At 34.1% G+C, this 23,957-nt stretch overlaps 2 protein-coding genes and 1 long non-coding RNA gene across 3 annotated transcripts; 2 read left to right on the forward strand and 1 right to left on the reverse strand.

The window, feature by feature from the left end:
* Nucleotides 1-10,721: 10,721 nt before the first annotated feature.
* On the forward strand, nt 10,722-11,352 carry LOC133299571 (VQ motif-containing protein 25-like). The gene has a single exon (XM_061499038.1). The coding sequence runs from the start codon at nt 10,882-10,884 to the stop codon at nt 11,350-11,352; it is 471 nt and encodes a 156-aa protein (XP_061355022.1). The 5' UTR covers nt 10,722-10,881.
* A 3,025-nt stretch (nt 11,353-14,377) lies between these two features.
* Nucleotides 14,378-23,340, reverse strand: LOC133299574 (GTP 3',8-cyclase, mitochondrial). The gene is made up of 8 exons (XM_061499041.1): nt 23,288-23,340; nt 23,117-23,193; nt 21,894-22,511; nt 21,509-21,676; nt 21,226-21,417; nt 19,241-19,309; nt 18,848-18,932; nt 14,378-14,786 (listed from the first exon to the last, which is right to left on the reverse strand). The coding sequence occupies exons 2-7, from the start codon at nt 23,183-23,185 to the stop codon at nt 18,849-18,851; spliced, it is 1,200 nt and encodes a 399-aa protein (XP_061355025.1). The 5' UTR covers nt 23,186-23,193; nt 23,288-23,340; the 3' UTR covers nt 14,378-14,786; nt 18,848.
* Nucleotides 14,841-17,901, forward strand: LOC133299577 (uncharacterized). The gene is made up of 3 exons (XR_009749950.1): nt 14,841-15,343; nt 16,398-16,488; nt 17,540-17,901. It is a non-coding gene; the product is annotated as an uncharacterized LOC133299577 (long non-coding RNA).
* Nucleotides 23,341-23,957: the final 617 nt, after the last annotated feature.

Consider the following 23,957-nt stretch of genomic DNA (forward strand, 5'->3'; position numbering starts at 1 on the left):
ATGATCTTGTTGATGTCTGGTTTGTGGGGAAAAGTCATTTAATGACAAATTATATAATCAGTAAAGTATCCCACAAGAAAATTAAGAACACCCCCTATGAAATATGGAAAGGTAAGGAGCCTACCTTGAATTATCTTGAAGTGTGGGGGTGTTTGACAAAGAGCATACCATACGACATATGGAAAGGAAAGAAGCCATCTCTGAAATACTTTATAGTGTGGGGGTGTTTGGCTAAGGTTGTGGTTCCTAAACCTAAAAGGTTAAAAATCGGACCTAAAATCGTGGATTGTGTATTCATCGGTTATGCACTTAATAGTAGTGCTTATCGATTTCTACTGTATAAATCTGATGTCTCAGATATACATGCTAATACGGTTATTGAGTCAAAGGAAGTTACTTTCTTTGAAGACGTATTTCCGTATAAGAGGATACCTGAATCAAGTGGTAATAATGATGATCAGGTTGTGATACCTCAGGATGCTACAATTGATACTGATCCTGTAGAGGATATAGAAGATGAACCTAGACGTAGCAAGAGGCAAAGGACCGCCACATCTTTTGGACCTGATTTTACGACATATTTATTAGAAAAATGAGCCTCGGACATATAAGGAAGCTATAACGTCTCCGGAAGGACCATTCTGGGAAGAAGCTATCAATAGTGAGATAGAATCTATCTTGTCCAACCACACTTGGGAATTGGTAAATCTTCCTACTGGCAATAAGCCTTTAGGAAATAAGTGGGTGTTCAAAAGAAAAATGAAAGAGAATGGCACTATTGATAAATATAAAGCAAGGCTTGTGGTAATAGGCTATAAGCAACGTGAAGGTCTCGACTATTTCGATACTTATTCACCTGTTACAAGGATCACATCCATCAGGATGTTGATCGCGGTAGCTACATTAAATTGATTAGAAATACATCAAATGGGTGTTAAAATCGCCTTCTTAAATGGCGACCTGGAAGAAGAGATATATTTAGAACAACCTGAAGGTTTTGTTATTCCAGGACAAGAACGGAAAGTTTGTCGCTTAATAAAATCCCTTTACGGGTTAAAGAAAGCTCCAAAACAATGGCATGAGAAATTTGACAAAGATATGTTGTCAAATGGATTTCGAATTAATGAATGTGACAAATGTGTCTATGTTCGAAATACTGAAAAAGGTTTTGCCATTGTCTGTCTTTATGTAGACGACATGTTAATCATGGGTAGTAATAATCAAATGATTAATGCTACTAAACAATTACTTAAAAGTAAGTTTGATATGAAAGATATGGGGATAGCAGACGTTATCCTAGGTATTAAAATCCATAGAGCATCTACAGGGTTGGCCTTATCACAGGCTCACTATGTAGCTAAGGTTCTTGAGAAATTCAAGAGTTTGAAAATAACTCCTGTGAGGAACCCTGTAGATTCTAATCTGAGTTTATTAAAGAACACTGGTAAAGCTACAGCACAAAAGCTATATGCTCAAGTGTTGGGAAGCCTTATGTATGTTATGAACTGCACCAGACCTGATATTGCTTATGCAGTAAGTCTGTTAAGTCGCTTTACCAGTAATCCAAATGAGAATCATTGGAAAGCTATGGTAAGAGTTTTGGGATACTTGAAGTATACTCAGAATTATGCTTTGCATTACGAGAAATACCCCGCGGTTATAGAAGGGTATTGTGATGCAAATTTGATCACCGGCTCTAACGACACTAGATCCACAAGTGGATATGTGTTCACCATTGGTGGAGGTGCTGTGTCTTGGAAATCGTCCAAGCAAACCTGCATTGCAAGGTCAACCATGGAAGCATAATTTATTGCTTTAGATAAGGCCGGTGAAGAAGCCGAATGGCTTCGTAATTTTATTGAGGATGTTCCTAATTGGCCAAGACCGGTACCATCTGTATGCATACATTATGATAGCCAAGCAGCTATTGGAAGGGCCAAGAACGTCATGTATAACGGTAAGTCCAGACACATACGTCGTAGACATGATACCGTAAGACAACTACTCTCCAATGGAATCATTTCAATTGACTATGTTAAGTCTAAGGAAAACATAGCGGATCCGTTAACCAAAGGGATTCCTAGAGAGTTAGTTGAAAATTTGTCGAAAGGAATGGGTTTAAGGCCTATCAATTGTTGAGCATTGCGGTAACTCTACCTAGAAGAGTGGAGATCCCATAAACTAGGTTCAAAGAGACAACTAAGTGATGGTCGACTGTTCAAACACTGTGGAGTTTTTAAACTCACACTCATTCCTAAGACAAGACAGTGTATTTATGAGGGTAAGCACTTAGGCTTTTAATGATTTCTTAATCTGTTGTGTTCAGATGATGTATAGTGAGTTACATCACAAGAAATCACCTATGTGAGTGTGAAGTGAGGGCCGCTTCTATGAGAATTTTACAAAGGCCGATTCTCTAAAACACTCGCAGAACCAGGCAGGTGTCCCACGGCCAAAATGGGCGCAACAAAGGACCAACAATGCTAGAGAAGCAATTGTGTGACTCCTATTGTCTAGGTATACACTAAAGGTTGACGGTTCAAGTCGACCTAGACCACCGATTGACCGAGTATATCCGATAGGTTTCCATTAGAGAAGGTTCAAAGGTAACTCCACCTATCTCGATGCAGTTGTTTCTCGTTGAGGAAATTACACTTTGCATTTATACTCTTGTGCATTTTTTGTCACGATGATTTGACTTCTTATCCATGTGGGGGATTGTTGGAATTTATATATATATATATATATATATATATATATATATATATATATATATATTGTATAGACAATCTATTAGTTATGAATAAGAAGTTTGGTAGTGAAAATGTGTGCCTTTTCGTCGACAAACAGATGTATCTTTTCATCCTAACGGACATGTTGTTTCATCCTAACGGACATGTTGTTTCATCCTAACGGACATGTTGTTTCATCCTTGAATTAGTGTCTTTTCGTGTTGAACGAATGTGTCTTTTCGTGTCGAACGAATGTGTCTTTTCGTGTCCAACAGATGTGTTGTTTCTTCATCGAATAGGTGCCTTTTGGAACATGACTTTACGTTGTCTATAAATAGACACTGACACCTTCAGAAAATGGATCCAATTTTTCTGCACTGACACTCTGCCGGAATTTTTCTCCTTCCGGTTTTGCATGTTCCTTTTCATACTCCGGTGTAGTTTCCTCTGGCATTTTGTTGTGTTCGTTTGGGCTGTTGATTGGTAGTGCCACCATTCTTCAGACGAAATCCGTTCTATCCTGGGAGACAAGTGTCCATCAACCTTTGGCATCAGTGAGGGGGCAAATTGTCTTAAGGAGACACGTTCTGTGGGCTCGGATTTAATTTCTCTACTGCATACATTAATCTGTTCTGATTCTTTATACTGACTACAAGTAAGTCTGTTTTTAATATTTTTATAATTGCACAGTGATAATTCTGATCATCTACCTCCTCTGCCTTATACATGGGTTCAAATCTCTTAGTGATATAATATCACCCACTGTCTTCAATAACATTACATAGGAACATTACAATACTACATTACTGCATATAAGAATTTGCATATACATACATGAATGAGGGCTCTTTGACCGATGGGGGTTTTTTGTGATGTTAATTTATGAATTTGGTATTTGGTTGAAGGTATTTACGAATTGGGGTCATTTAGTGACGCGAGGGGGACCCAGCGTCACTGAGTGCCGCTACCATCCCCTCGCGTCACTCTCACTTTTTTTTTATTTTTTTTTACTTTTTTCTATTGAGTGCCGCCCCCTCCCCTGAGGCACTCACAGAATTGTGCCAAGTGGCACAATCTGGTTACTCCTATTACCGTAAAACTTCAGAAAGCCATAACTTTTGACTCGGGTATCCAAATCAGATGATTTTTTTTTGATTTCACATAACTTTCCGAGATCTACGCAATGACATCTCATTTGACATATTTTATCTCTCACAAACATAATTCAAATCTGTAAAAAAGTGTAATTAGTGTTGCACATTCGAACTATATTAATGGAAGATAAAATATGTCAAATGAGATGTCATTGCGTAGATCTCGAAAAGTTATGTGAAATCAAAAAAAAAATCATCTGATTTGGATACCCGAGTCAAAAGTTATGGCCTTCCGAAGTTTTACGGTAATAGGAGTAACCAGATTGTGCCACTTGGCACAATTCTGTGAGTACCCCAGGGGAGGGGGGGCGGCACTCAATAGAAAAAAGTAAAAAAAAATAAAAAAGTGAGAGTGACAGGAGGGGATGATAGCGGCACTCAGTGACGCTGGGTCCCCCTCGCGTCACTAAATGACCCCCGTTCGTAAATACCTTTAACGCAATACCAAATTGATAAATTAAAGAAATTAAAACCCCTAATAGGTGAAAGAGCCCATGAATGAGTGGTCTGGTGAACATAACTTCAGAGAAATAATTTCAGTACCTGTAGACTATTAAAGGAACTAAGAAATTCTAATAATGTCAGATTTTGTTATTAATTTCATAGCTACTATTTCTCTTATACTGTTTCTCTCATCATTGATGCTACGGATAAAAACTGTCTACATTATCCGGTCTCTACTTAGCGGTGGAGCCATGGAGGGGCGAGCAAGGGCAAATGCCCCCTTCAAGTTTATGACACTTTTATCTTAGGGTGTGTTTGGTACAGGAGAAATTTTTTGGTGACCAGGAATCATGATTAATGGGAATTCAGTAGAAATTGAGTTTACTTGGAATCTTACGAAAGATGTGTTTGGTTCGCCAAAATATTACCGGGAATACTGGGTAAAAATTACTGATTCCATATTTAGTTTAGAACGAAATATGACTTGGAATATGAGGTTATTTTACAAAAATAACCCCAAACTATTTTTACTTTTGTAATTGATAGATTGAGTCTAGATTTTTATGTGTATTGGGGTATTTTTGTCTCAAAATTTATTGTTGTGTTTTTCCTTTACTTGGTATTCTGATTGGTATTCCGAATTACCATATTATTTTTGGTAATCTGAATAGTGACTTTTCTTTATAAATCAAATTACCGGTAATCCTTGGATATCCAGGAATCGTAATTTATTCCTTCTACCAAACGTGGTAATTACATTTACCAAAGAAGGATTACCGGTAATCCTCTCCAAAAACTTGAACCAAACACCCCCTTAGACTATATTTAGACTTAAAAAAAGGGTAATGTAATATAAGTTCGTCTCCATTTTTTATTATTCCTCATGTATCAAGAAAACTTGGAGTTTTTAAGAACTTCTTATATCGACCCACTATTGTTGTTTTCATATTTAAGTTAATGTGAATTTTGAATTCGTAGTCCACTCTCACAAAATTTTCTAGCTCCACCGGTGTCTCTCTATTATAACTTTTGAGTGTATATTGATGCCAAAATAGCACATTTTAACTCAAAATTATAAAGTGGTTTAGTTCAATGGCAATGGTTATTTCAATTTATTTTTTTCTTTTTTGTGTTTGACCAGTTATTCCTTGAAGCATTTATGTGAAACTAACTCTTCTAACATTGTTCCAATTAGAAAGCCCTCACAGCAATCGTTTTGTACAAAATTTGAAAACTAAAATGATTTCAGTTGAATGATTCACTGTGATTTGTGTATAAGATGTGAAAAGATGATTCCATTATTTTTAACTATTATGGAAAGATTATTTCGATTTTGAACTACGATCTGCAGAGTCAGAAATGTTCATTCTTTTATTAATCAGTGGGAATTTTTTCTTAATGGCTAGAATAAATTGATTTTTCTTTCGGTAAAAGAATACCTGTTATGTTTTCTTATGTTTTTTAAACTCTTCTTTTGTTGCAGAAATTTTGTTTTTGTCACATTCACATACAAATGAATAGATTCCATTAATCTTTTCTTTATAATGGACATAATTTTATATGAGTATGACAGAAATTTTTTTTTTACAACAAAAACAAAAGTATCTTCCAAAACGTAAAAATGAAATGAACACGAAAATTGATAACCAATCATGTGAGACAAAGATACATTCATGGAGGATAAAAAGCAGTTTAGAAAATATTGCATGTCACTTTGATTTCGTATGAGATTTTGTAATATTTTATTTTTATAAAAAGATTTATTGTTATACGAAAATTTTATCTATATTTATAAAGTAGGGTTATATTGACAAATTTTTTTTTACAAACTTACAAACTACACAATGTTTAACCCGTAATAGTAAAGAGTGTATTACCGGTCAGACATAATATAGTTTATAAGAGTTTATAAACATAAAATTTATAAATATAACCTCCCAGAGCCCGGCAAAACGGGCTCGGCTCGGCGGGTCAACCCGCCCAACTGGGTGGGACAGGCTGAGTTTTTCAACCCATCTCAAAAGCGGGGCGGGGCGGGCTCATTTTTTGGCGGGTTGATGGCGGACATAGGCGGGCCAAGGCAGATCAGTGTAAAATAGGCTCGGGCTGACGGGCCAACCCGTTCAATCCGCCATACGGGCGGGGCGGGCTGAATTTTTCAGCCCACTTTCAAAAGCAGGACAGGACGGACTGACTCATTTTTTAGCGGATTGATGGCGGGGTGGGGCGGAGGCGGGGCGGGCCGCCCACTTTGCAACCTCTCGTATCAATAATTTTTAACTATATGCTAACAATCACCCCAAGTTATTATCGGTAAAGAGATTTATTTATAATAGTTAGTATCATCTCACATGATAATTTTATGTCAAATAACACAAGAAGATAACTCATTATATTTATTCAATTGATTGTAATTCATATAGAAACCGGAATTGGCGAGACTGTTAATCATTTATGTTGTCAGTTTAAAAATTATTTAGAATTTAATTATAAATTAACTAATTGAACAAATCATGATCTTTTTATTTTTTAGTTCAATTTTCCATTAGCTTTTAAAAGATTAATCTAGAAATAAAGCTTCAAGAATCCCAAAATAAGGAATAAGGACCCTCGAATTGAAGTTCTTTTCGGATACCAGGCAATGACCAAAAGATCCCTTAAATTAAGGAACACAAGTTCTGGGTATAAACATAATTAAATCTCCACATAAACAACGCCTAGTCCCTTCCAAACGACAAAGTGCAAACTGTAAACATCATCAAGTTGGTATATACTCAAATCAATTTAAGCATTTTTCAACTATGTGAAAGCAGCCAAATAATGATAGCTCAGTTGATGCATGGGAGTTAAGTAGGTGGGGATGAGAGCATGTGTTCGAATCTCTCCAGTACCACTTTTGGGAGGAGTTTAAAGCCTTAATCCTGGACCCGCCCCGAATCAGATTAATTGCGAAGCAATGAACCGATTGGAATATTTCAAAAAAAAAAAAAAAAACTATTTGAAAGCAAAGCTGCAACTACCAACTGATGTTTTTCCTAAACAGGAATATGCTCTGAGCATCACTATAGTAAATTAATAATAGTGCTCTGCAACTAGCCCAAGTAGGATAATTTAAAGATTAAGAGTCGTAATCTATCACTTTTAAATTTTATTTGCACTCTGTCTCCTAAAGTTATCTAATTAGTTTGAGTCCAATATTGTACAAGAAAGAAAGATTATGAAATAAAGTGGTTTGGCCAAACCATTCAACAAATTTATGCATTTTTCAAACACTCAAAGATAACTTATTATATACTTTAAAGTATTGCAAGTGATAAACTTTATTATTAAAGATTTTGATCTTGATTATGAGAAGCCTTGATAATGAAAATGGTAAAATGATCTTATGAAATGGGAGAATGGCCTCCTCTTCTATTGGTTATGTAAAGTGTAATTTTTTTTTTTTTTTTTTTTTTATCTAAACCAGTTCAATCTGATTTGAGTATTATTGGACTCATATTAAAAATGACTCTCCCAAATTTTTCCGTTTTCAAGACTCGAATTCGAAATCTTTAATTAAGAGAAATAAAATATTTACTACTTGAACCCATGATTATTGATAAAAATGTAATTTTCTATGTTGTTGTAGTTGGAACATGGGCCTTGACTACATCATGAAGAGCCAGAATTTTCTACTTTTTCCATACATTATTCGTTGAAAAAAAATAAAAATAAAAAATCAGCATTATTTTGTACTAATAGTTATCAGTGAAAGTCAGACCAGGCCACATGCACCAACTAATTCTATATGGGTTGTCAGGAATCACGAACAAGTTCTTAAAAGTCAATATGAGCCTATGGGAAAACTTAAAAGAGAAAGACATTGTATATTTTGTTTACTTGTGAATTTGTAAAGTTATTTTCAAATGTTAAAGTTCCATTCACACTGCACGAAACTAAATTAAAACATGAAAGGAAATAAAAAAAATTGAATTGCTAATTATAAAGATTTTGTTTAAGAGTTTCATGAAATAAGTATTTAAATATTTATCTCAGTTGTTCCTATAAGAGGCGGTTTAAAAAATAATTTTAAAAGTTTAGTGATTGAAAGAAATTTACAATAGTAAGAGTTTGACTGTTTGAGTATGCGAAAAGAAAGACTTTCAAGGAGGAATATTAATCTTAACACTTTAAACAATAAGAGTCTCAGATTCAAATTGTGTATAAAAAAAAAAACTCAAAAAGCTTAATCTAAGCCAAGTATCAACTCTCAATGATGATCAGGTAGGGTCTCTATCATGAAGCAAAAACTGTGATGACCACCCTCAACCAATAACATAGAAAATGATACGTATACATAATTTATTTTTTACTAACCATTTACAATTATTTTTGCAAGTTAGTGAATAATATTTTTTTTTTGTGACTTGTGAGCGCCACGTATATATATTTTTTGGTCATATAAATAGCCGTATCTTCAAAGAAGAATATACATTTCAATTTTGCCCCCTTACTAAATTTTCGAGCTCAACCATTATCTCCATTTAACCCCTTTTATTTAACAGGGCTCACTTTACCATATAGTCCTCCTTTCCTCACCAAAAACAAACCTTGTTAACCCTTCTGCATCACACTAATTCATTGCAGGGGAAAGAGACATTTCACAGAATAAGTATTTATAGATATTTTACACTAGCAGGTTATATTTATAAATTTTTTTGTTTACAAACTCTTACAAATTATACTATGTTCTCCTGGGAGAACACTGGTTTCACTATGTTCTCTTAGGAGAACATAGTGTAATTTGTAAAAAAAATTCAAAAAAGTTTGTAAACACGTTCCCTATTTTACATACCTTTTAATTTTATTTCATAGAGACAAGGTAGAGAGAAAGGGAAAAAAAATTCTAAACATGTATACGTTTTGAATTTGGGGATGTAACTCTCCTGTCGTGAAATTTTAGAGTCTCCGCTAACACAAAAATATGGTGGGACTCATATTTTTTTAAATAAAAATAAATGAAAAATGCTGTTGAATCTGTGATATGAGAAAATCACTTTTGCAGTAATAGCAGAAGTGATTTTCCCTTTGAATTTTGTGTAAAGAGTAAGTAAAATTACACTTATGTGCTGTTAGCATTACCTCTCAAAATAATATTAGAGTTATGATCTTTGTGCAAATAAAGTATCTTACAAAATCCTATCACAAATCACGATCATCCACTTTTATTTATTTATTTTTTTTTTTTTTTATGATCATGTTATTATCCCTATCTCCTCTTGTTTCAAGAGTGACCTCAATGATCTCAAGAGTGAAAACTGAAAACCCTGTTGCATTGTACTTATTAACCGTGTTTGACAAGTCTTTAGTTAGGACTCACGTGCATGGCAGAAGGGACCACCATATCCTCACGTGGTAACCTTATCACACTGGAATTCCTCTGCAAGAATATTTGCTAATTAGGACTCACAACACTCTCGTGTGCTTAGCTGATATTCATTACACAACAGATATGCTATGTATGCTAATTTTTGCATACCCTTTTTGCACTGATCTCACAGTTCCTACACATTTTTGTAGTGCCATTCCTCAGATATCACATTCATGATCTGCACTTTATCAGAAATAGGATCATGCAGGATAAAGGCCCTTTTCCTATTTTTGATTAACTATGTAAACCAAAATATTTATTATTTAAAGGATTTAATGAATCCTAAATTTGAAAATGTTATGTAACAATTTAAGTGTTTAACAAGACGGGTATTGGTAAAGCTGTTCCTTTGTGATTGAAAGGTCATTGGTTTAAATTTGTGAAATAATTTTTTTGCAAATATGCAAGAAATAAGATTGTGTATAAGAATTTCTCTCACCCCTACCCTAACTCGTCCGGAATTAACGGGGAGTGATAACAATGATGGACACGGGATAACCACAAAAAAAAAAATAATCATCTAACATTAGGCTTTCAAGAATTGTAAAAGTTTCATTACACAATCCTATTCTTACATTTTTGCAAATAGACGATTTTTCAGACTCGAACATATAAGTTACAAAAGAATAATCTTATCACTGTTCTAACACTCTTCGTTTAAATTGATAGAAATAGATCATAACAAACTAAGATCAAACTAATCTTACCAAATTAACAAACTATACTAAGATGATAACATGACATGTAAAGGAACTTGATCTGATCATTAGTTTCACATGTGGCAAAACAAGATCAAACTGAAAGTAATAAGTTGGGCCAAAGGAACTTTGGACATGGCAATCATATTTTTGTTTTAAACATAAACATTAAATAATGGGAAAAAAAATTACATATATGAGTGAGCAGGACCCAGTAATGTTCATTATCTAGCTTTATTATTTCATTGACTATTTGGTAAGATGTATATCCAAATCCTAGTTTCCAAAGGACAGCTTCATGTAAACTTCAGAATTTGCTCCTTGTTTTCTAGCAGGATATAGTTCCATTCTTTTTTCTAAGTGTTAAGTCTCAATCCACTCTTTTTTCAACTTTCAGAATCAACTACCTGTGTACAACTTTCTATCAAGTTACCATAGAAGAGATGACAAAGTTACACACATGTTATCCAAGCTCAGCATCTTCTAAGCTAGGAATTGACAGAGATTCACACGTGATATCAAAATTCAAGCCAAAGATCCGGATAATTCACATATATGCACCAGAAATCATAAAAACTGATGCTGCAAACTTCAGAGAGCTAGTTCAAAGACTCACAGGAAAGCCAGAAGAAGAAGGGGGATGTGGAAGCAAATCCAAGACTGCACTAACCAAAGATCCAAAGGATTTACACCCCAAGAAAGCCGTGGTCATGGAAGAAGATGAAGAGGGGTTTCTGAGTCAGCAAAATGGGATAAGAGTAAAGAATGAACATGAAGAGGAAGAAGTTGAAGATGATGATATATGCAAAAGATCAAAGTCAAATGAGAAGTTCAGTGGTTTCTTTGATGGATTCTCAGAGTTGGATGGTTTTATGGAAGAGTTAAGTTCTATGCCTTTGGTTAATCAAAATTAAGGCCTGTTTTTTATGTGTTGTTATGTGTCTGTCTCATTGATGTGTGCATATTTATAACAAAAATTGACCATAGAAGACGTAATGCTTCCCCAATGTAGATTGAGTATTGACAATTGCCTTGCTTCCGATACAGTACATGTTTATTGATTTCAACGGGCCCTTGTGATGCTGAAGGATTATAGTGAGCATTTATGAACATTACTTGCCTTAATACTTTGATCTTTGTATAGTAGTTGTCTTGTTGCATATCTTTCTCTTGTTAATGATTGCTCTCTAGGTTTTCACATGATATCAAGCAATTGCAAAGTTTAGTACAATCATCTACTCTTTTTTTCGAGGGCGAGCCTTGAGCAGTGATAAAGCTTTCTCACCCCGACCTAAAGCCGGCTCTTTTTTTTTTCCTTCTCATCATTCCCTAAAGAGAAGAAGGGCTATTTAACAACCATTCAAAGATCAAATAACTCCATTTGTGAACAATTTTATAATCCTATTCAAGCTTTGATAACATTTGAGCAATCAACAACAGTATCCTTGTCACATATACAGCATTAAAATAGACCTGACTCAGTTGTTTATCTCCATGAAGACTTTTCAAGAGTGATGAGCTTTAGAACAATTGGGGGTATGTTCAAACATATAGCATTACGCTTTGCAACCTTAAGGAAGATTATTATGGAGAGTGAATTGAGTTAACGAATAGGGCATGCTTATTATGGATGAAAAGGGAATTGTTAAGGAAAAACAGATAAAAAATAAAAATAAAATCATGGTTAGTTTGTTAGAGAGCACAAATGATGTAATGAAAACTGAGAAGCCACCATTTGTAATTCATTATTCAAGACTTATATTCATTGCTTCTCATTTTCATCTTCTTGTGTTCCTCAAACAAAACCTTGAGGTTATTATTAAGAACATATAACCAAATGATGTTAGTTCAATTGATGCATGAGAACTGAGCAGATGGAGGTGAGAGCATGTATTCGATCCTTCCTAGTACCATCTTTGGGAGGAATTTAAAGTCTTAATCCTAAACCCACCCCGAACAAGATTGCCTTCCGTGGAGGATACCCGTGGCTTATCCATAAGAAAATAAATAAATAATGTTTAGCTCACCTAAACATGTGATCAACCTTTGAGTCAATCAGTTTAAATAGTTCATGCAATTATTCTTGCATTTTCTTGTTCACGTGTGGTTTTGAATAATATTGTTATAGGAAGTTGCAGAATTCTTTCGTTGTTTTTGTTCATAGCTTTTTGAGGTGTAGATATAATGCCTAATCTGTACTAATAATAAGTCTGTCTAACCCATTGTCATGTGTTTGTTTTATGTTTTTCCGGTCCAATGTTATCTTCATAATGCAAAAGACGGGCATTTGAATAAGTGATCCTATATATAGGTTTATTGATTACCTGATTAATGTCGTTCGAGTGTTGAACTTAATATAAGGGTAGCTTTCCCAAATACTATTAACAAAGCAGGGGCCGGTAATCTAGCATTATCTAAATACTATTAACAAAAAGGACAAATAACTTTATTACAAAAAAAAAAAAAAAAAGGAACAAATAACTCTAAAGTCCCTTTCCATTATGCTTCTTTCTCATGTTTTCCAGGAATGAAGTACTTGTAAGAGGTTAAAAAACGCTGTATTCTTTAAACCATTAAGTGTGATGGCTTTGTAATACAAGTATATTTACACTTAATCCATATATGTTTGCAATACCAAAATAATGTTTATGCATAATTATACATCAAAGGTAACTTTTATTATCAATACTATTCAAAGAGTACAAATAACTTTAGTGTAAACTCACTTCTCAATAAAATAAAAATAATGTAATGATAATAACAAACATGCATTAGGATAATAATGATTTGTCCAAAGGTCCAGATCCCTAGTATAAATCTAATATTTACTTTAATACTAGTTTAGTTTCAACTCATCATCTAACTGCTATTCCGGAATGAATCGGATACCATGACAATTTGGCTTTTGTAGCTTTCTTTTATGGGTTTATCATCTATCATTTAACATGACCACAAAAAGTTTTCTACACACACAACATTTTGTGGGGCCCGCAGCAAAAAAAAAAAAAAAAACTTCGGCACGCAAAACGAATCTCTATAACATAACACAATCACTTTTTCTACAACATAACTCTTATAAAACCCTTCTTTTATTCAAGGTAATGTCAATGTTGACCTTGGAAATAAAAAAATAGCATTAGCTTGTAAAGTTTTCTAATCTTTTATTCAAGATGATGACAGCGTTGACTTTGGATGTAAAAAAGTCAGCGCCTAAACCAGCTTATATAGAATAATTCAGAAAAGGGGGCAAAAGATAACATTGACTCGAGATCTAAATCTAATTCAATGAGCATCACAAGATAAATGGTAATGCAAAAGTGTGTTTCTTTCAATCTTCTATATATCAAACGTATAACAAAAATCAAAAAGCATTTTCTCATTAGATGGGTTGGATGAATTAAACCATAACACTAATGTGTTTTGTATAAAACCATATAGGCTTACTTTTCTCTCTCGTTAATAGGAAAATATTTAGAGTGCTACCGATATATCAAATATTCGGTACATCTTTTATCAAATATAATAAAACTCATTTATATTACCATTATTTTTATGATTATTTCTTCCTATATCTCTTTTTTCTTTTTCTTTTTTGATAAAAGAATACCTACTCCCATTGCATCGGAAATATACTCCATTAACATGCTATTCTCCCTTCTTTTTGAGGCGGCTTCTATTAATCTTCTTTTCACATTCCAAAAACATTGCAAGCACGATTCTATTATCTTTTTCTCAATAGAAGTCACTCCAATTTTCTCTTTAATTCTTTAATCCATTCATTATTGATCTGATATTTTATTAATAATCACTCATCCAATGCAACGCTATCATCTCTATAACACTTATATACGAAAAGTATAAATTTATATTAACTTAAATGGTGTGATCCAACGCTGGCCAAGATATTAAACACCCAAAACACAAAATATAATCCTTCCTTCCTTCCTCAGTTCCTCGTAAAAGGCATACCAAACTCAAAATTCCATTTTGGTAAGTTTGCCATAAAAGAAATAAATACAATAGCCACCCTAAAATTTTAAGCTGGCCTTGTAAATAAACTACCAATGACGAAAGATTAACACATGATCTGAAAATCTAAGCCAAATTTGCATTATTCACTAGCATGCCCATCAATCGACTTTGATCCTTGACCCTTTGATATTTGCTAAAAGTTGACACCAACATTTAACAAAATATATGCTAAGATACATTTAACAAAATTGTATCACTCCATATGGAGTGAGATTGACCATTAATGAAGATCTCAGCCAATACTCAATTCAAACTGCTTTTGGCTGGGGATGCTCGTTGCGTGGTATAGAAGCAAATTTTTAACATTATATGATATCTGAAATCAGAGAGACAAATCATTCTGTACCTCAGTAAATTGTATAATGACCCTCACAGTTATTATGGATTTAATATTGAAGGATAATTATAAAGAAAAAGAAATAAAGTCACCTTTGGTGAAAAAATGAGTTAAAATGACAGTCAAGGGGTAAAAATGCAGATAAACAAAGTTATTTGAAAAGTGAAAGTAAAGTTAGAAATATGACTGGAAAAATATTCTAGTCCATTGGGTAAAGTTTGGTAAAGAATAGAGGTGATTAGATAGATAAACTCTTACCCAGTTAAATTTCACTTAACCTATGTAAGTCAAATTTCACTAAAACGCTCGTATTCTTCTTCTCCACGCGACGACGATGCAGAGAGTAAAGAGGGAAGGGGAGAAAAAAAAAGAGAAAAGCTTGTGGGAGCTTCAATCCTTGATAACTTGAGTTAGGATTGATGAAATCAATCCATTCCAAAGCCTAAAGTGTGTCAAATTTCATCCTCTACAAAACCCATAAGATTGTTCACCATGGGAAGCTCTTGGGAAGGAGATTTCAGCCCTCTAAATCGCAGGTACTGTTCATGCGAAATTAAAGAGAGTGTATTTTAACGTTTTCAAGCTTTGAGATGGAAGCTTAGATGCCTAGGAGATCATTTAAGGCATGAAACTTGAATTTGGTTGATTAAAATTCAAGATGCTATTTAGGTTTTTCTTGATGTTTTATGGTTTCATGGAGGTTTTGTAAATGATGTATGAATGTGTATGTTGTTGTAGAAGTTGTTCATTGAGCCTTGTTGTTGGTAATAGTTGAAAAATCATTGAGAAAATGGATGGCCTATCTCTAATGTATAATTCAGCCTATGTACAATAAAATAGGTAGACCAAGTGTTTAATGAAATGCCAAAGTGAAAATAATACCTTGTATGTAATCATTGATAAGTGGTGTGAAATAGGATTGGTAAAAGTGGTGAAAGTTAAAGAAAAAGACATGGTTCCTATATATATGTATTCTAGTCAAGAGGAAAAATAATGAGGAATATCATGCTTTAATATGTTTGAATGTGTGTTTATGTGTCTTGAGGTTGGTTAATAATTATCTACTTAATTGGAGTTGTGTAGTGAGAAATAAAGGAAAGAAAAGCATGAAAAGATAATAAATACTTATGAGTGCAAATCTGCCCTCATCATGAAATAAGTACAAATGAGGTATTTAGTGATATTTAAATAAGAGATGATGATGGATATTCGATGTAGTGATGAAGGGAATGGTTACTAACAAAAGATAGCTTGAGAAAATGTCATGAACACACCTATATGTCGTTTTCAATCCTTAAAGAAGTAAATGGGTTGGAATTGTATTGGACTTGGAATTATGACTTGTAAGTTATGTTGAGGACATGATAAGTATATGTAAAGTGAGAAATGTTCACTAAGAGTTAGTGGTTTTATGCTAACTAGCTTTGGGGTCCTATATGTAAGTTTGAAAAGAATTGGTTATGACTAGTGTATTGGCATAGGATTGGCAAAAACGTAAAGAAACGAAAATAAACGATAAAATGTATGCCTTATGTAAAATCTAGGCATGATAGCATTTTATTGATTTGTATTTTTGTATTCTTTCTCTAGGTGTACCTAGGGACTGAAAAAGATCGGAACCTTCTTGAAGATATATAACTAACTTCTGCCACAAGTAAGCGGATTGAAAAAGCTTCAAGAGGTAAGCTCTATGTTTATGGGGTTCGCTCCTACTTTGTGTTCCGCCATAGTGTACGGACTGTGGTCAGGTTGTATGATATGTATGAGATATATGATATAGATGCATTCATATAGAGCTATATGATAATATGATATGTTTTGTTTTGATGTACTTACTTTGATATGTGTTAATATGATATGTTTTGTTATGATATGACTTATGTAATATGATTTCTGAAACAATATCTGGCCATTGATTGTATAGTACCCGGATGTTCGCTTTGGGGTCCTCCCTCGGGAACACGTGCGTTGATTTCCGCTTGGGGTCCTCCCTTGCTGCGTACGCCTCTGATATGTTCTGGTTCCGCTTTGGGGTCCTCCCTCGGGAACACGTGCGTTGATTTCCGCTTGGGGTCCTCCCTTGGGAATGACTGCGTACGCCTCTGATATGTTCTGGTTCCGCTTTGGGGTCCTCCGTCGGGAACGCGTGCGTTGATTTCCGCTTGGGGTCCTCCCTTGGGAATAACTGCGTACGCCTCTGATATGTTCTGGTTCCGCTTTGGGGTCCTCCCTCGGGAACACGTGTGATGATTTCCGCTTGGGGTCCTCCCTTGGGAATAACTGCGTACGTTTCTGATAAGATATGTGTATATGTTTTGTTTAGTTATGATATTTGATTATATGACATGTTTTATGGGATATGTATGATGATTTTGTAAATGATATTTGTTACGTACGTTGATTTCCGCTTGGGGTCATCCCTTGGGAACGATTGCGTACGTCTCTGATATAACACGTTTTGTTCTGATGTGAGTATTGTGATGATTTTTGTAAAAGATATTTGTTACGCGCGTTGATTTTCGCTTGGGGTCATCCCTTGGGAATGACTGCGTTTGTCTTTGATAAGATATGTATATATGCTTTGTTCAGTTATGATAATTGCTTATATGATGTTTTGTATATTATGTATCTGACTGTCATGCAGGAAGTGAGCCCAGGGTATGGAGGGTTTTCCATAAACCTGGAGTTTACTAGGGATTCGTCTCTAACCCCGTTTGGGGATATGATTTCAGGAACACAGTTAATTGAAGAGCCTCATGGGACCAGGACACTAACCGTGGCTAGAGGCATTAGTATGAGGATGTGGAGTTCTGGGTGGTCGGATGCTACTATTTGTTTTAGACGTATTTTTGGAAAAGATGTATTGTTGCATAGTGTTCATATTCGATACATGTACATTTATGTATTCAGGCATGATGATATGACTATGTAGTATTCAGTTATGTTATGTATTGGATTGCATGCTATTAGATTTGTGGCACGGAGCCAAGTTCAGCATGCGCCCATAGATGGGTATCTGAGTATATTTGCATGACTGGTACTTCTGGAAATATATATTGTTTAAACTGTCTATCAGGAACTCTTGAGAGTGGGATTGGAAAATCCCCAGTTGTCCGATTTACAGAGGTTACTCTGTCCGATTTTCGTCTCCGTAAAATAAGAATTAAATTAGAAGAAGTATGCAATGTGATATGTCATGTGAAAAAGGATTAAAGAAAAAGAAAAAGTTAGTTCGTATTTTCGTAAGTTAAGTCTTCCGCTGTTTCTGTTTGTATCATATGTATGTTAATTGAACCGGTTCGAGACGAGGATGTTACAAATTGTATAACCAATCATCTATGAGATTGAATGCATATATATATATATATATATATATATATATATATATATATATATATATATATATAAGCAAAATAATTTGTAATGTGACTGCATATAAGTATTGGTGCAGTCACCTAAAACTACGTCGTTTTGAGTGAGAAAGAGAAAGTCCGCTTTCAAAATTAATTGTCAAAAAAGGAAACATTATATTTATTTCCATCTTATGGTTATGATTCCGCATATTTAATGTTTTACATTTATTTCTACCTTTGTACGGTTACGATTCTCCAAATTTAATGTTTTCACACTACAAAACGACGTAGTTTTATACGACTGCACCAATCCTTAGGTGCAGTCACTGTACATTCGCTAAACCCATATATATATATATGGCAAAATGATTTCTGCAGCTGCTGTACCTACAGCAAGCAAGGATCCGCATCCGAATCCTAGGATACGACAACGGATCCTGAGTTTTTTTTTTTTTTTTTTAAAAAAGCCGTGGGGCCCACTTTTCTGTGTCAGCTGTAGGTGTTATCTACAGCTGCTGCAGAAATGTTAAGCCCTATATATATATATATATATATATATATATATATATATATTTTCACATACACTAGGGATAAGGGTAATCCTGCACGTAACCTTACCCTTATACATTTGCAAAGAGCATTTTACTCTAAAGAGGAAAAAAGAAAGAAAGAAAAAACCAACCAGACCTTATCCACCAATATGTATCATAGGCCTATTTGCTGTCTTTGCTATGTCAAACATACCAGCATGTGATGCTTTCTTTCTCTTCACCTAGACAAAAGAAAAGCCAACATTTAACATAAAAGACCCCACAGAATATATTAACTAAAGTTAGGCATACAAGTTCAAGTAGCATGTGACCCACTATTGAATATTTTGCTACACAGCCATATAGAACGAAATGGCATATCTTATAGGGAAGAACTGGACAAACTAGGCTAAAATAGCATGTGAACAGAATCGTATTCTTATATGATCATATTAAAGAGGACAACAAATCCTGGCAGAGAATTTAAAAAAATTACTAAATCATCATAATGAAATTCTGAATCTTAGCAATAATAACAAGAAATTCATACCGCTGCCCCTATTATCTCCCTAAGCTCATGATCCTCTGCACCATGTCGCAAGGGATCCCTTAAGCTAACCTGCAAGACAATGAGCCCATGTAAGAACATGACAGAAATCTTTTGCTGAAGCTACACATGAAAGATGCTATCTGTATTTAATGTCAGCACATTATTAGCCTCAACATAATAATAGCATACATAACATCAATAACCACTAGCATGTCTTGTAAAAGCAGAATGCTTTGAGATGCACTTAACTTTTAGTACAAATCCAACCCCCCCCCCCCCCCCCAAAAAAAAAAAATAAATAAAAAAATAAAAAATAAGATAAAGGAGCTGAATCTCAAGTGTAAGCATTGATGAAATAAACAACATGCACAAGGCAATATTTATACGATTAAGAACCCAAAAGATGGATGATACATCTAAAAAATTATTGTAAGGCATCAGCTAATGGAATATCAAAGGAAATAGCATATGCACTAGAATGAGGGTGAAAAAAAGGAGCAAGAAATTGAGGATTCAAACTGAAAATTTGAACACCCGTACTTCAAGACTTAAAGTAACAAATATCTAATTGCTTGAGCCTGTTTGACACCTCTCTCTTTTAAGTTAAAAGCTACTTTTAAGCTAAAGTTAAAAAAAAGAACTTAAAAAATAAAGTTAAAAGATGTTTGGTGATTGTATAAAGTTGTTATCATGATTTTGAAGGAGGGAATATAAAATAATTTATTATTAGGGTAAATTAAAAAATTTATAAATACAAGTTTAGAATAAGAGTAAAACTGCAAAATAAATGAGTCAAAAAAGCTGACATACATCTTAAAAAAAGCTCCTTTTGGGAGCTTTTAGCTTTTAGCTTTGTTCTCCATTATGAAAAAAAAGCTCTTTTTATAATAAGAGCTTTTATAAAAACCTGTTTAGCTTAACTTCTGCTTATAAGGAGAAGAGAAGCTAAAAAAAAAAATTCCAAACAGGCACTTAATAGATCTTCCTCTAGAGCAGGTCAATGCAATGAATATATTTTCCTGATTATTTCTGACCAAAATTTTTACACCACCAAACTCAATAGTCACCTAAAGTCATACAGAATTTGTAGTTCGTTCACAGAGCACTCATCATATGTTACACTAAATGGTAAATCAGAATATAATAGGAAGCAAAACAAGCATCACTTTATTTTACAGAGGGGTAAATCTAGAGTTAAAACATACCAAAGAAATAACCAAACATTCTCAATTTATGGCTTAAAAATGAGAATTAGTTCATCTACTTGCAGCACAATGAAAGGATTGGACAAGTTCTCATAGAGCCACGTTATTGATATTTTTAAAGATCGAGTCCAAATGTGTATCAAGTATTCCTTTTCCTAACAAACTTCAAGATAGACTGAGTGCATCCACTTTCAGCAGGGTATTTTAGACTTCTTAATTTGCAAATGAATTTCTGAAATTTACGTATGTCCATTAAGAGTTTATCAGATAGTTTCCCCTTTTTTCCCAAAATTGAGAATACATCATATCAAGAATTCAGGACTGACAGTAGAAATCACAGGTTCAAAGTTCTAATTAGATGCTTCCCAATCTTTCTCCCTTTATTCTTTAAAGCCACTGATCACTTATAGAAAACAACTCCCAGAACTATACCCAACAATGGCAACAGCTAACTGAAAGGAGTCTTCTACGCCCTTTTCAAAATCTTAGTATGCTGAAGGTTCGCAATAGCATTAGTACCAATTTTACTCACCAAAAACACTTATAGGCCTTAAAAACCAATTCCTTAAAACAAGGTCCTTTGTCCACATGAACATATGATCTAACTATCCAATTCATTTAATCATTTTGATGTAGAAAGCCTGCCATTATCATCATCAACTTTAACCTCAGATTCAGCAAAAACCTTAAGTATTCAAAATATATCTAACATCACAGATTCAAGCAAATTTAAGTGACATGCATAATATACGGAATTTTCACGGTTAGAATATAACTTACCTCGGAAGGACCAAATAAACAGACTTTTAAGTTTCCATCTGCTAGTAGTCGCAATCTATTGCAACCAGCACAAAAATGCTCAGTCATTGATGTGATAAATGAAACTCTACCTTCATGCCCATCTATTGTAAAATTCTTGGCTGTATCTGTTGGGTGATCCTTAACTCTTTTTAAGCTTGAAAACTGTTTCACCTGTTTGGGGATGATGGTTATAAAGGGTTTCTACTATAAGAAAACAAAAAACTCTATATAAGTGAGGTTTCTATTCTGAATTCTACCTTACCACTGTATCCAACATCTCTGAGTAGGGTACAAGTTTCTTGACGTTCCAAACATTTCCATCAAAAGGCATGAACTCTATAAACCGAATATTAATTGGCTTTTCCCGTGTCAACTCAACAAAGTCACAGATTTCATCCTCATTGAATCCACGCATGACAACACAATTGACCTGCAATGCAACAAAAACATACAAGACACCTTAAAATGCATCCATCAGTGACATGTGAAATTTACCATAGAGGTTATGAACCCTTATTCAAGAAAAATCCCCATGCTATACAATTCATTTGAATAACTTAATGAATTTGGCAAAAGGAAAGCTACTAATGGGGAGGTGATCAAAGAGAAAAATGTGCAAAAAGCAAAGATATAAGAACAAAAAATACCTTGACTGGATTATATCCAAGGTCTATGGCAGCATTAATTGAATCCATAACCTTTTCATGCCCTTTGCGTCTCGTCATAAGCTCAAACTTTGCTGGCACCAGAGTGTCTAAACTAATGTTCACAGAAGTAAGCCCACATTCTTTCAGCTTTGGAAGTTTTCTTGCCAGGGCAATACCATTGGTAGTCATGGACAATGTCCTCAGTCCCTTCGATTTTGACAACTCCAAACATATCTCTTCAATATCCTTCCTCACAGTTGGCTCCCCACCAGTTAAACGTATTTTATTCACCCCAGAACTCACAAACAGATTTGCCAATCTTAGAATCTCGGCCTTTGTTAAAAGCTGAGGGCTAGGACTGAGTTCCACACCATCTGCAGGCATACAATACTGACACCTTAAATTGCACCTCTCTGTTAAGGATATTCTCAAGTAAGTGTGCAGCCTTCCAAATGAATCTACTAACATATCAGAGATAGAATTATCTTTTGGCTGATCTTCAGACAAAGAAGCACAAGATGTTGCACAAGTTCTTGTGGCATATTCATTCAAGTTGCCACTGAATAAAGCTTGATTCTTAGTATTTCTGGAAGCACAGCAGGATCCCTCACAATTCATCTGCTTTAGGAAAATTTGTGTCACCAGCCAATCACATTTTCATTAACAAAATTTGAACATATGTCAACCCCTCCACACCCGAGATTATTACACACGGGTAAGGCTCCCCGATTTGTGAGGGTAGAGGTGAAGGTCGATTGTACATGGCCTTACCCTTACATTTTTGCAACAAGACTGTTTCTCATACTCAAACTCATCACTTTCGGGTCATGAGGAGCAACTTTACTTGTTGCTCCAAGGCTAGCCCTCACGAGATCTAGCCAATGATTAACTAATATTCTTAGACACAATCCCAGGACTAAAACTAATAATTTTCACCTAGATGCAAATGGGTATTAATATAATCAACCCTTCAAGTTAGCATATCATATAAAAAAAAACTCAATTGATGTTACAATGGCACAACTAAATAAAAGATTTTCACAAGTTCTTGATAGGACTAATGAATTCCAAGTGTCTAACATTGTTGTTCATATATATAAACATGTCCAAAGAGGCCAATTTTCAATCCATTAAAGTACAGCTTGATCAGTCACATCACCAAAAGAATAATCCAAAACAAATTCACAGAGAGAGAGAGAGAGAGAGAGAGAGAAAGCTCGCACCAGCCAGAAATTTGATGATGAGTTGAACCGAATAGGCCAATGAATGAATTTTGATAAGTTGCGCCTCATCCTTGATGCTAAAACAATCAATATAGAAATATTGAATCACTTGTATGTTTTTCTGGGACACACTTGAAGATGTTATAATAACCAAAGACTCAAAATATATACAGAGAGAGAGAGAGAGATGTCGCGGTATCTGTTCTGACGTCTGAGGATAACAGGTGACAGGCAGTGAGACAAAGCACCTGCAAGTGCCGCCTCCATCTATCTATCAATATAATAGGAAAATGTAAGTATTATGTTAATGATATTAAAAATAAAAAAATTCTACTCAGTTATTTTTTAAAAATTGTCAGAGAAAATAATAATAATATTATAACCATATATATTCTTTTAATTATAAGGGAATAACATGATATAAATTACATAATATTCGACGGATCCAATATAAGTGTGTTTTCGTATAAGTTTTTTGAAAAACAATATGGTTAATTATTGTTTTAATTTAAAAAGTTAGTTTTTTTTCATTTAAATTCTTTTGAAAAATTGTTTTTTTCAAGTTTTTTTTTTGTTTTCCTAAAAATTTATTTAATTATCACAAAACTTTTGAAATAATTTAAAAGATTTTTTTTAAAGTAATTTAAGAGGCGATCCATGAGCATTATTAAAGAATATACCGCTAAAAAGACATATACTCCTCCCTGCCATTCTCTTTGACAAGAAAGAGTTTTATTGTCAGAAAATGATCTAAAGTTGCAAAATGGATGAGCTTTTATATATATATATATATATATATTGTAATAACCAAGTTATGTTATTATTATGTTACTATCAATCA

The sequence above is a fragment of the Gastrolobium bilobum genome, unplaced genomic scaffold (assembly GCF_033153095.1).
Source record: "Gastrolobium bilobum isolate Gb01-03AN ecotype WA unplaced genomic scaffold, APGP_CSIRO_Gbil_v1 utg12922, whole genome shotgun sequence".
Lineage (NCBI taxonomy): Eukaryota > Viridiplantae > Streptophyta > Magnoliopsida > Fabales > Fabaceae > Gastrolobium > Gastrolobium bilobum.